Source organism: Cinclus cinclus, chromosome 2, assembly GCF_963662255.1.
Source record: "Cinclus cinclus chromosome 2, bCinCin1.1, whole genome shotgun sequence".
In the NCBI taxonomy this organism is placed as follows: Eukaryota; Metazoa; Chordata; class Aves; order Passeriformes; family Cinclidae; genus Cinclus; species Cinclus cinclus.
This window is the reverse complement of record NC_085047.1, coordinates 32,148,156-32,160,215: the sequence shown is the minus strand read 5'-3', so window position 1 is coordinate 32,160,215 and position 12,060 is coordinate 32,148,156. Positions and strand designations below refer to the sequence as shown.

Genomic DNA, 12,060 nt, shown 5'->3' with positions numbered 1-12,060 from the left:
TCAACCATGATGCAATAGCTTTTCCAGAGAAAGGAGGTCTGTATTTGTGAAATAAGCTACAGAAGGCACTCTTATAGGTGTGTTTGCTTAAGCTTACATTGGCAGGGTGAAAGGCACCTCTGCACGTAGAAACATGTAAGTAAAGCACACATGATGCCATATGATCTCTTGAACTGAGGCTGACTGCCTCTGCATCCCTGTGAGACATCTAGACCAGAGAAAATACAACCATTTGGAAAATTTACATGAAAAATGTTTAACCTAAATTATGAGATGTGAATCCAGGTCCTCCCCAATGAAATCTGCTGAAGCATTGCAAGCCTAGTTGAGAAGGAGCAAAAAAAACCAACAAAGTATTAAAAGTTACTCAGAAAACCCAGAGGAGATCCATGGGTCTCCACTGAGGATAAAGTTCTTATGAAAAATGCAAGGGGCTTTCAATCATAGTGTGGTTCTTCGTTGAAATTTTGCCTAAGATTTTCTTGAGTGCCATCATGTGTCACATACAGGAGAACCAGACGATCAGTCCCAGCTAGCACAAGTTTAGGAAAGGCAGGTCCTGCTTTACCAACCTGATCTCTGTCTATGACAAGGTGACCCACTCAATGGATAAGGGGAAGGCCATGGATTTAGTTTACCCAGACTTCAATAAAGCCTTTGACACAATTTCCCACAGCATTTTCCTGGAGAAATTGACTTCCCCTTGCCTGTACAGGTGCACTCTTTGCTGGAAAAAAAGCCTGTCTGGATAGCCAGGCCCAGGGAGAGGTGGTGAATGGAGTTACATCCAGCTGGTCACTGGTGGGGTCCCCCTGGGCTCAGTGCTGGGGCCAGTCCTACTTAATTATCCATGACCTGAGGGGAGCACGTGCACCCTCAGTCAGTTTGAAGAAGGAGTGTTGATCTGCTAGAGGGCAGGAGGGCTCTGCAGAGGGATCTGGACATGGGTCAAAGCCAGTGGTGTGAGGCCAAGCACTGGGTCCTACACTTGGGTCACAACAGCCTCATTCAACCCTAGGTGGTTTAGCAGTGGACTGAGCAATGTTGGGTTAATGGTAGGACTTCACCTCAGAGCCTCCTCCAACCTAAAAAATTCTGAATGACACTGTTAAGGTCCCAGTTCTTCTCCTCTCCTCTTCTCTCCTCTCTGATTTCACTTCAGCTGTTTAGAAACAAGCAGACACTGCTAGAATGGAAAAGTCCACAGGTCTTCCCTTCACTTCCACCTGGGCTGCTGCAAAAGATCAGATTAGACAGGTTCACAGTGTCCTTGCACCTCACGGCAGTGATTTCCCTGTGCAATCAAAGGCAATATGTAATCAGAGGTTTATGTCCAAGGATCACCTTATGTCCTCTCTCCTTAGAGAACTGGCAAGCATGGAGAAAATTCTCCCAACTGCTGAAAGCTGTCTGCCTTCTGGTATTCCTGAAGAGTTCCCAAACACCACTTTGCCATGGATGGCTCTGGATTGAAATCTCAGGCCATGACATGGATAGGAAGAAAGACAAGCATAACAGTAACAGAAAACGAGGCCAGAGACATAGGATGAGAACAAGAATTAATTTATTTATAGTGTTGCTCCCTTTTTACCTTTGAGGTGTCCTCCTCTAACATTTCAATACCCATCCCTTAACAAGATCTTCTAGGGGCAGAGACACATTAGCTGATACAGCAAGGCTCCGACAAGATGCATTCTTCAGGAATTTCCTTGTTCAGTCTTGACTGGAGGTGGGAAAAGAACAAAGTGAGATAAATATTCCAGTGAGTGGTATCCAGAGCCCTGGACATCTCTGTGTTCTGGTGGCTCTGTGAGTTCAAGCCCTGTTAAACTATGAGAAACTGCTTCACCTAAAAATGCCCAGTTTCATAAGACAATGCCCAGACAGATAACAGAATGGGAATGACTGGACACATTCAAAATATCTGTGCCACACAGAGGGGAGGAGGATTCATCCTGGAGATACATTAGCTATCCAAGCACACATTCTCTCTCAGCAACTGCATTTCCCATGGGAAAGCAAAATTAACCCCGGGAAGAGTTTGAAAGGTCTTCATTAAAGAGATGTGAATAACATCATCATTTAACCAAGGTATTTGGGAGACAATTCCTCAGGACTTTCAGTGTCTGCAGCACAGCACATGCGGCCCTAAAAAGAGCAGAGACACCAAAGGCTGAGTGGGATGTTCCATCCCAAGAGAGACCTGAATCTTATTTGCATAAAGTGATATGAACACAGAGGAAAAAACAATTGCCACTGTACAAAGGCAGTAACACTGAAATTGCTATACTCAGGGAAGGAAAATGAAAGCTGTTTCTGATCTTAGAGAGGAAGCTGGGTGGCAGTATTGCTTTTGGTCTCTATACTGAGATGGGGACTGCAGCAGGCACAGTGAAGAAAATGCTGACAGTACACACATGCCGAGGAAACACAAGGTCTACAAAGACTCTAGTTCAAAACAGTTTGCAACAGTCCCTGCTGGAGCATCTCAGTTGTTCCTGTGCACCTACCTGTGGTGCAGGGAGCATTGTACTCCTGTGTAGCAAACTCATCTGGAAAACAGAATGGAAGGGAGAGAGTGAGCTCTCATGACCCCTGGCACTGCCAGCAGAGGGATGGGTGCCAGAGAGATGCTTTTCCCAGGACCCCAGAGCAGGCTGGTGCCACCATCCCCAGTTTTCCCCAGACATCCCAGTTGGGGTGGGGGCAGCCCCAGTCCCAGCCCTGCCTGGGGGCAGTGGCAGCAAATCAGAGCCTCCTACACAGGCAGCTCCTGCAGATCTCCACCCCAGTGTACCCAAGGGCTGCTCAGACACCCCCTCCCAGCACACTGGGCTGAGGTGGGGACAAACAGCTCTGTCACTGCCACCATGGCACAGCAGCCAGCACAGCAGAGGCACAAGGAGCAGCAGCTCTGCCTGGAAGCACAGGCACGGCCACGCTCCAGGGCCAGAAATGAAGACGGGACCCCAGCATCCACGGCCCTACCCCTGCCCCTCTGCGCTCCCAGAGCTCAGGGCAGGGCTGGGGTGGCAGTGCCAGGCTGGGGACAGCTGTGTGTCCCCACAGCTGCCCCGGCCCTGCACGCATCCCACTGCCCACCCTGACTCCCACGGGCACTCCTGGCACTCACCTGTCTCGTAGTAGTCATAGACCTTCACCTGGGCTGGCTTCAGGTCCCGCACGGGGATGTCCCGCTCCACCGTGAAGGAGAAGCTGAGGGTCTCCCTGCCCAGCTGGGGAAGGGAAGGGAAGGGAAGCAGCAGAGGCTCAGGGGGGCTCTGCACTGCAGGGGCTCCCCTGTGCCTGGGCACTGACCCCAGGCCCCCACGCTGTCCCCAGCCACCCTGGGGACATGCTCTGGGGGGACACAGGGCTGTAGGACTGGCTGAGGGGCAGGGGCAAACCCTGAGACCATTCCCCATCCTTGGGGAGGCTCTGCTGGTGGGGAAATTAGGGCCTCATCTGTGCACAGGGTGTAGGGAATGCCTGCTGAGGGCTGGGAGAAAAGTAGCATTAAGTCTAAAAACTTAGAGCTTGTAGTAAGAAAAAGACAGTAAAATATTCAGTTCTATTATTAGCAGAGCCATGGCAGCTTTGAGTCCCAGATTTTTTTCTCTATTTAGCCAAAAGTCCCAATGCCCGTATTTATCTCCCATCCTCACCTTTTCCAGGTATAATAGAACGTGATTGGTATTCAGCTCTGTGCGCTCAATAACAGGGTGGCCTTCCAGCTGAAGAAAGAAAACCAAGATGTTACTGCATTGATGGTGGTCTCCCTGTGCCCCTTGCCCAGCCCTGTGCGTGGTATGTACTCTGGATTAAATACTGCAGGACTCAGGGAACTAAGTCAGCAGCACAGAACTGCCTCCTGGGTGTGCCACACAAGTATCATGGTCTCCAGCCCTCCCATTCACCAGGCTGGCTGAGGAACTACAACCTGGTTCTAGAAGAGCTTTAGCCCTAGATCAAGCACAGCAATGGAAGAATTAAATGAAAATATGTGCCTTCTGGCTTGCTAGTTCTGCACCATATTATTATAGCCTTTATTTTCTGGTTCATGCACCTACTCAGCATCTCAAACACCTAAAGAGTCACAATGTTATGTTTTCAGATCTGCAAAGGGAAAAGGCAAACAGTGCGATTTTTTAATCTACTATGCACAGACAATGTTTACAGGGACTTTTTGGTAAACAGTGAAAATAGAAGTGTCCATTATCAGTCTAAAGAATAAATTGCTTATTCTATGTTTTCTTAGACTGATCACATCGTCTCCCCTTGTGCTGGCCTTAAGCCATGTAAAAAAGAACACTGTACAAGTCAAATGTGCAAACGACAGTGACAAAATCAAGCTGGAGCTCTGTTGTTCACTACAGACATTTGAAAGGTGTCTTGAATACAAGAAAGTGGATGTTTTCTCTTTGTATTCAGCGACTGGATCATTGAATTCTGCACTCACTTTTGTACCCCTCACTTCAGACCTCGGAGCAACTCCAAAGAAAGACAATGATTCTGGAAAAGGGACTGGAATCTAAGTCTTATGAGGAGCAGCTGAGGGTACTGAGATTGTTTTTTATTGTTTGAAGAAAAGGAGGCTCAGGGGAAACTTACTGTCTCAACAATGCCCTAAACAGAGGTTGCAGCAAGGCGAGGGACAGTATCTCCTCCCAGACGAATAGTAATAGAAAAAGAGTAAATGTCCTCAAGTTGTGGCAGGGGAGATTGATGTTGAATACTAGGAGAAAGTGCTTCACTGAAAGAGTGATGAAGCAGGGAACAGGCTTCGTGGGGAAGTGGTGAAGTCATTGTCCCTGAAAAAGTTTACGAAAAGGGTAGACGAACCACTTTGTGATATGGTAATAAATGGGTATGGTGGCATTACGTGGAAGGTTGCATATGGAGATCTTTTCCAACCTTAATGACACTATGATTCAGTGTTGCCTGTATGACAAACAGGCTCCTACCTTCCTCACTGAGGACTTCAATGGGACAAATCCTGAGAGCATCTTCACATCAACAATCACCATGTTGGAGACATTGCGCTCTCCTGTGTAACTGAGGAACCAAGTAACAAAGATTCAGTGCACAGCAGCTCAAAGCTGGGCACACTTGCAGCACTTCCAAAACACTTGGCACCCCACCTGGCAGCCCAGCACCTTCTTCTCCATTCTGCAAGTCATCTACACAGCTTCCCACTAGGCCAGGCTTAGGCTAGCAGGACAAATGCTTCCTACAGAGCCTCTCCTCACAGGACAGCTGCCTCCTGCTCACCTTCCCAGGAATGTGCTGCACTCCCAGAGCTTCCAGACTGCCTCACCACAGGGACAAGCAGACCTCCCCCAGCTCCTATGGCTTGACAGGAAAGCTCAGACCAAAGCGCAGACTCACCTGACATTTATGCCAATGTCAAAGACCTTGTGAGCCTTGGAGTCCCCACACGCCTCTGGGATTGTGTACACATGGAGCATGAAGGGCGCCTCCTCCTGCGTGGGCTGCACGTTGTACCTCAGGCTTGTCTAGGGGACAGCCAGCAGCTCTGTGTGAGCGTGAGTGTGCCTGCTCATCGTGGCAGAGAGGGAACCCTCTCCCCACCCAGGCCCCCCGCTTCTCACAGCTCGTCCACACTGCAGGGCCTTCCCTCCTTCTCTCCCACTCTCTCTCTCACATTTCTCTACTCTTTTTATCAGCTTCCTTTTACCCACAGCCTTCCGCTTCTGCCCTCCCTCCCGTTCTTTACTCTCCTCCACCTCAGTGGAAGGACTCAGTGACCTCAGGGTCTTTTCCAACCTGGATCACTCTATGATCCTGTCCTCTCCCTGGTCCTGCCTGGCCAGGGACTCCCTTCCCAGATGCCAGCTGTTCCCATCACCCTCACCTGCAGGTAGACGCATCCTTCACCAGACACCTCCACGCTGTACTCCCCTGGCACCTGGGGAAGGGGCACGCGCTGGAGCAGCAGCCGGTTGCTGGGATCCACTTGGAAGTCTTGCTGGAAATCCCCTCCAGATTGCAGGGCCACTTTGGAAGCTGCCCCGCTCTTGGCATAGGTGGCAGCTCCATACAGGGACAAGGCCTGGAGAGCCACCACTGTGTCCTGAAAGAGATGAGTCCCAGCACCCAGGAGATGCAATTAGCCTCTCCACAGCCTGTCCTCCCACAGGCTGCCCTTTCCCTCACCTGGCACTCTCCCCTCCATCCTTCACCTTCTGCAGTGCTCAGAAGAAAAGACAGAGAGAGAGAGAGAGAGAGAGAGAGAGCAGCTTCAGCATATTTCCCTTCCCAGGGGCACTACTTGACATACTTGTCTACAGCCTCTGGAGAACTTGGCAGCCATGGTAGGTACTGCATGGATCTACTGCAGGGCTCCAGTCCCCACCTTCCTGACAAAACTTCCTGGGCTCCCACCTGGCTCTCTGACATGTCCCATCTTCTGACCTTGATGTGTGAGGTGGCCAGAGGGAAGCAGCTCACCTGGGTGGAAGAGAAGCCTCCATTGGGATTCTGCTGGCTGCTGATCCACTTTGCGATAAGGGATGCAAAGGACAGCTCCTCCTGGGCAGGGGCTGGCTGCGAGGTGAGGTGAGCCAGGAGCACGTAGGCTGTCATCTCCACTTCTGCAGAGGGAGCTCGGGAGCGATAGTACGGGAGATCAGCCTCGGGCTCCTTCCCAGGCCGCTGCCAGTGAACAGACCCATCTTCACAGGAGGCAGCGAGAGAGACAACAAACAATTGCTACTATTAAATATTGCAAGGGACTTCTCGACCTGCTGCTGCTCCAGCTGGGAGGATGGAGCCTCCAGGATGTCCCTGTCATGCAGGCTGAATTGGGAAGGGCCAGATGTTTACTCATTTTGCAGGTGTACAATGAGTATGAGACTGCTGAGCCTGACGCCCAGACGCCACTTTCACATGGACATTTATGGACTTGGGCACTGCAGGGAAACAGAGACCTCAGGAGGATGCTGCTCCTTCCCTCTGTGAGTAGAGAAGCTGGGGTCCGGCAGCGACAAACTCCGCGAGGCCAAATGGCCCAAAGAATGTGACCAGGGCTTACCAGTCACCCGCAGGTGGAGAAGGCAAAAGGTGTGGGGATACTCCCTTCACAGTTCCACTGCCATCGCTTGGCCAAACTCTCTGTCCTGCCTGACCTGGGCAGATTAGTTTCAAGTGATTACAGGATTTTCCCTGACGACTCAGAACTTGTGCTGTGGCCTCCAAAATGCCCTGTGCTCATTTCCTCTCTCAGCATACCCATCTCTTCTCTGACTGACATGCATTGTGCTCTGTGTTCAGCCCCTGCCCTGGAAGGCAGGAATGTCCCTGAGCATTGCTAAGCCTGGGCTAAGCAGTGCCTGCTGTGGTGACAGGAGTGGGATGAGAGAGGTGGGAGAAGAGCCACACAAGGGCTCAGCACCAAGGGGATGGTGCCTGGTGCTTCCTGGTCAGCTCCCTCCGAGCAGAGAAGAAGGACTCGGCCCTGAGAGGGACTTCTCCAGAAAGTAATCCCTTTGCATAAATCTTTCCTCTCCCTCCACCTTTCCCCAGCCACAGAGGCCAGTGCCTGCAGCCACTGCCCCACTAACAAAAGCCCTTCTACCAAGGGAAGGTGTAAGGCTGGGGAAAGCCACATCCCACCAGGAACACTCACCCTTTCTCACAGCTTCCTTTTCAAGTGAGTCAAGCAGTGCCTTCCTCTTCTCCCTGTTCCCCGCCAGGGCAAAGGCGTATGCCAGCAGTGCCTTGGTGTACACATGGTTTTCTTTCTGATTTGCTGCTGTTTCCAGACAGAACAGAGCATTCCGCACCACTGAGTGCTGGGAAAAGAAAGCCAGTGATTAGAAGGGTGGGGAGAAATGAGGCTTTTGCCTTACTAAAAGCAAATCATCCTACTGAACTTTCAGGAGGGGACTGCCAGAAGGAGGTCTAGTAGCAAGTAGGGTACAATATCTCCCATGTATACCAAAAATGACAGTTCTTATATCACAGGGCTCAGCAACCAAATCATTTTTCCAGTCTGGAGCAAATTATGGTCAATACTGTGTTGCCATAGACTGACACCTCACAACTGGCTCAAGTTGGGATTCAAAAACATACAGTCACGGGCAGCGGAACCTCCAGCAACGCGATAGTGATGTAGGCTGTCAGTGTGACCTCGTTGTCCACTCCACCCTGCAGGGAAACACAAATGTAGATGCTGACCCCACCCTGCTTCATATCTTCAGTCTTTTATCCCACTCCAGTGGGTGCAGTGCACTATTCTGCATTGCAGACCTCTAGCTTGCCTCCTTTCTCTTGCAGCTGATGTGAAGGCATCACCAGTAAGCACAGAATGGTGAATGGCTCCCTCCCCAGTGTTTGCCATTGGCAGGGGAATATCCCATCTCCCTGTGTGCTGAAGAAACTCAGCTAGCCCCATCTGACTTATGGCCTCACAAAGAAACAACCAGGCAGACTTGTTACCTTCATAGCATTGTTCAGGAGTGTCCCAGAACTCTGGAAACAGCCATTCTCCTTCTGTTTGTAGGACAGCCAGTGCAAAGCATCATGGATGTGCTTCTCCTCTATGAAGATGTGATGCCGGGCCTGGGCAAAGGACTTGAGGACAAAGGCTGTGAGCCTGAAAGGGAGAAAAAGAAAGGGCCTGAGCAGACCTGTTGCCCATTTCCATTGACAGGCCCCGTGTGCACTTCATCCATCTGGAAACAGGCAAGAAGGCCTGGGGAACTGTGGGCCAGTAAGTCAGACCTTATGTATATTATATCCTCACCTCAAAAAATTTTGTCAAAAAACTGCTTTCCACTTTGATTTTTGTCTCTCATTTTTGTCTCTCACTTAGCTCAATAAAACCCTGTGATCTCTTTGTGTTCAGGCTATAGTTTGAAGGACAATGATTGTTGATTTGTCTTTGAAAAAACTCTTTGAAAAATATAAGCATTTGCATGCCAATTAGCTAAATATGCATAACAGAAATACTCAAAATTACAAGGAAGAATAATTAAATTCCCACAAGCTCATGGTTTGGCGGCAGAACTCTTAAACTGTAAATCCATGTTTCATGGGTTTCCCAGAACTCCCCTAGAATTTCAAAGTAAATCAGAACATGTTAAAAGAGTTTTTGTTAAGTTTTTGTTTTGTTTTGCAAGCAGTTATGGAAAAGAAGTAGGCATGTGGTAAGAAGCCAGCATGCTGTCAAAAGCCAGTTACCATTTCAGAAACTAAAAGCAAACTGAGGGTGATGAGTTCTTCCATTGTTATCCCTACTTAAAATTGAAAGCACATGACCATGATATACAGGGGCAAGTCAAAACCTTTCAATGAGTTGAAGTGGCAACATACATGCTCCTCCAGTTTGTCTTTGCTTAGTAGCATATAAGCACTTGAAAGAAAATATTCAGCACTGCTCTTGGATTCTCAACCTTTTCACTTGTGTTTCCTCATATGTTTCCATATGAAACCATCTTTTCCAGCAGACTTCTCAGGAGATGCTAGTCTAGAAGATCTGCCACTGCAACTCCTCAGCCTTCTTCAGTCAGGGTGTTAAATCCCCACACCCTTCTTCCTCAATTTATCTCTATTTCCTTTTTGTCTGTAAAGGTCCTCAGAGCCACTGGTGGGAGGAAGCACTTCAGCCACACAGCTGGCTGATGTAGCCTATTTATTCAGAAGGAAGCAGCATAGGGACCACACCAGCTCTGGAAAACCTGCTGGCCTAAAAAAGCATTCCCTATTTCCTGTCAGGCAGTATTCATTATAAATGTGTGGGTGAGAAAGAGGAGCATATTGGAGAGGGATAGGTGGCATTGAAATCTCACCAGGTATTCCCTGGTTGACCATAACGTTGTCCAAAGGTACTGTAAGAGCCATCTTGGTGCTTATAGTTCAGCTGCCTCTGATAACCTGCAATGGAAAGATAAGGCAAGCTTCAGATGCAAGAAAAAGATTCAGATGCAAGACAGAGTCTGCTGAGGGATGGGAAAATAGAAAAATATCTCCATCAGCAAAAGCAAATGAAAAAGGCATAGGTCAGTCCTATCCTAACCAGTATGAAGTGCTGGTACATCCCCACTTCCATGCACTGCTTGTCGTGCATGAGGAAAAGCAACACCTGCCTTTCTTGAGAAGGATGGCAGGACCTGTAAATGAATGAGTCACTGCAGCAGTGACAACTCTGCACTGCATTGCCACCCTGTGAGAAAAGAGCTTGCAATTATCAGGTACAGTAATGCTTACGCAACAGAAAATAATAAAGTAAAAAACAGCAAAGGGCCCCCTCAGGCATACAGCAGAGACCATCTGTGTTTGAGAGAAGACCTCTTTCAACATCTGGCCAGCATCAGACAGACCCACCCCAGGCAGGATCTAGAAGAAAGCCAAAGCAGAAGAAAAAGCCATGTCCCAGCTCACCGCTCACTAAGTATCCAATGGCCTTGGATTTGATCTCCTCATTCAGCTGCCCTGTCTTGTTCAGATAATCCAGGACGTAGATGTTGGGTGCAAACAGGACCATGTTCTGCTCCCCACAGCCAAAGGGCATCTGGAGGAGCTGGTGCAGGTTCTGCATGGCAGTGCCCATGATGTCACCTGAGGAGCAGGAGGTGCCAGAGGGATGTTAGCAATACTTAGAGCTGACTGAGAATCAGAGGGAGCTACTGAATGACAGATGCAGGAGATATCAGAGAAGAATAAAATATAATCTGGATTGATAAAGATCCTGTAACAAAACACAGAAGAGCAGAGAAAAAGAAAAAAGGGAAATGAAAGAAAGGCTAGGGCATTGTGAGAAGACTAAGAAAAAGGGCTTACAGAAAAAGAAAAGGAATAGCACAAACAGAAGGGAAAGTGCTCAGGACAGAAGAGATTAAAGACAAGAATGAGCTGTGCTAGAAACAAGAGAAAAAGCTGTGAGGTAGGAAGTCAATACAAGGAGTCAGAACCAACACATGGTTCTTCTGTCAGGCTGTTAACTCACCCAGCACTGAGAAATATGCTCTGCCTGAGTCTGGTACCACATTTTCAGGTAGCAACAGGGAAAACTCCTCTTTCACAGGCACTTCTGAGAAAGAAACAAGACCCAAACAGCTTCAGTGCAATTTGAAGAAATGGCTAATGGAAGGGGAGAGGGTCTCAGTGAAACAATAGGAACTCTTTCTATTAGAAATGTCCTGATTTCAGTTACTTCATATTTCCCTAGCTGCAGCACGGTCTCTGCATGAAACCACTCTCAGCCACTTCTAAGCACTGCAGATCATGTGTCTACAGCTTCCTCCTGAGTGTGCAGGAAAACAAGAGCTCTTGTAACTCCACTGCCAGAACTAAAGAGAACAGGGATGCAAATATCCATGCTAAATCCGTCCTAGCTCATACCCTGATGCTTAGGCAGGATGATCATTTCTTTAGGACTTTCTTCTGTCTTACATTTCAAACTCCCTACCAACGGGGCATGTTTTGACTTCCCAAAAATGTCAGACTACCTGGAATATGATAGAAGCAGGCCTTCAATATCCCACCCATCAAACCACACAGGAACAAATAGAGAGTGTGTGAAGAGTGGGCTTTACCTTTCACACAGAGCACAGAATTCTGGGTTGTTTCCTTCTCAACTCCTTCAGGCTTGGATGGGATGAAAGAAAACAAGAAAGGTGAAAAATTACTGAGACAGGAAATATAGACAGGAATCCTCACAAGGGAAGAGAGATATGTAAAAAGAAAAGTGAGGGAATGGAAGAAGGGGAAGCGGTCACAAACATTCCCTGCAATACAGAGCTCTGAAATAATTTAGACAAATAAAAGAAATGTGATCCTAAGTGTCTGTTGTTATATGTGGAGGAAAGACAGGAAAAGGAGAGGAGAACACTGCAGGACCATCAAATGGATGACCTGCACACAGTGAGAGACACTTAACATCTTTGTGACAAAGGGGTTGCAGCATTACAGGGAGCTGTGCTGAAGAGAAGTCTGCAGTGCTATTTATTGTAATGCTGCAGATGTTTTAGGGGAAAAAGCTGTGCATGTTAACCATAGAAAGGGAGGATGCAGTACACTGTAGTATCTGGTGACAAT

The 12,060-nt window shown here is 48.4% G+C and overlaps 1 protein-coding gene across 1 annotated transcript in view; it reads right to left on the bottom strand.

Moving 5' to 3' along the window:
• Positions 1 to 1,697: 1,697 nt before the first annotated feature.
• A2M (alpha-2-macroglobulin) overlaps positions 1,698 to 12,060 on the bottom strand; it is a 29,606-nt gene continuing 19,243 nt past the window's right edge. The window contains exons 22-36 of the mRNA XM_062487435.1: positions 11,559 to 11,610; positions 10,970 to 11,053; positions 10,405 to 10,581; positions 9,813 to 9,897; positions 8,461 to 8,617; positions 8,095 to 8,169; positions 7,649 to 7,814; positions 6,472 to 6,695; positions 5,876 to 6,094; positions 5,389 to 5,516; positions 4,965 to 5,055; positions 3,666 to 3,734; positions 3,134 to 3,236; positions 2,511 to 2,552; positions 1,698 to 1,723 (exon numbers count right to left, since the gene is read on the bottom strand). Coding sequence (XP_062343419.1) covers positions 1,698 to 1,723; positions 2,511 to 2,552; positions 3,134 to 3,236; positions 3,666 to 3,734; positions 4,965 to 5,055; positions 5,389 to 5,516; positions 5,876 to 6,094; positions 6,472 to 6,695; positions 7,649 to 7,814; positions 8,095 to 8,169; positions 8,461 to 8,617; positions 9,813 to 9,897; positions 10,405 to 10,581; positions 10,970 to 11,053; positions 11,559 to 11,610 — 1,698 coding nt within the window. The remainder of the gene's footprint in view (positions 1,724 to 2,510; positions 2,553 to 3,133; positions 3,237 to 3,665; positions 3,735 to 4,964; positions 5,056 to 5,388; positions 5,517 to 5,875; positions 6,095 to 6,471; positions 6,696 to 7,648; positions 7,815 to 8,094; positions 8,170 to 8,460; positions 8,618 to 9,812; positions 9,898 to 10,404; positions 10,582 to 10,969; positions 11,054 to 11,558; positions 11,611 to 12,060) is intronic.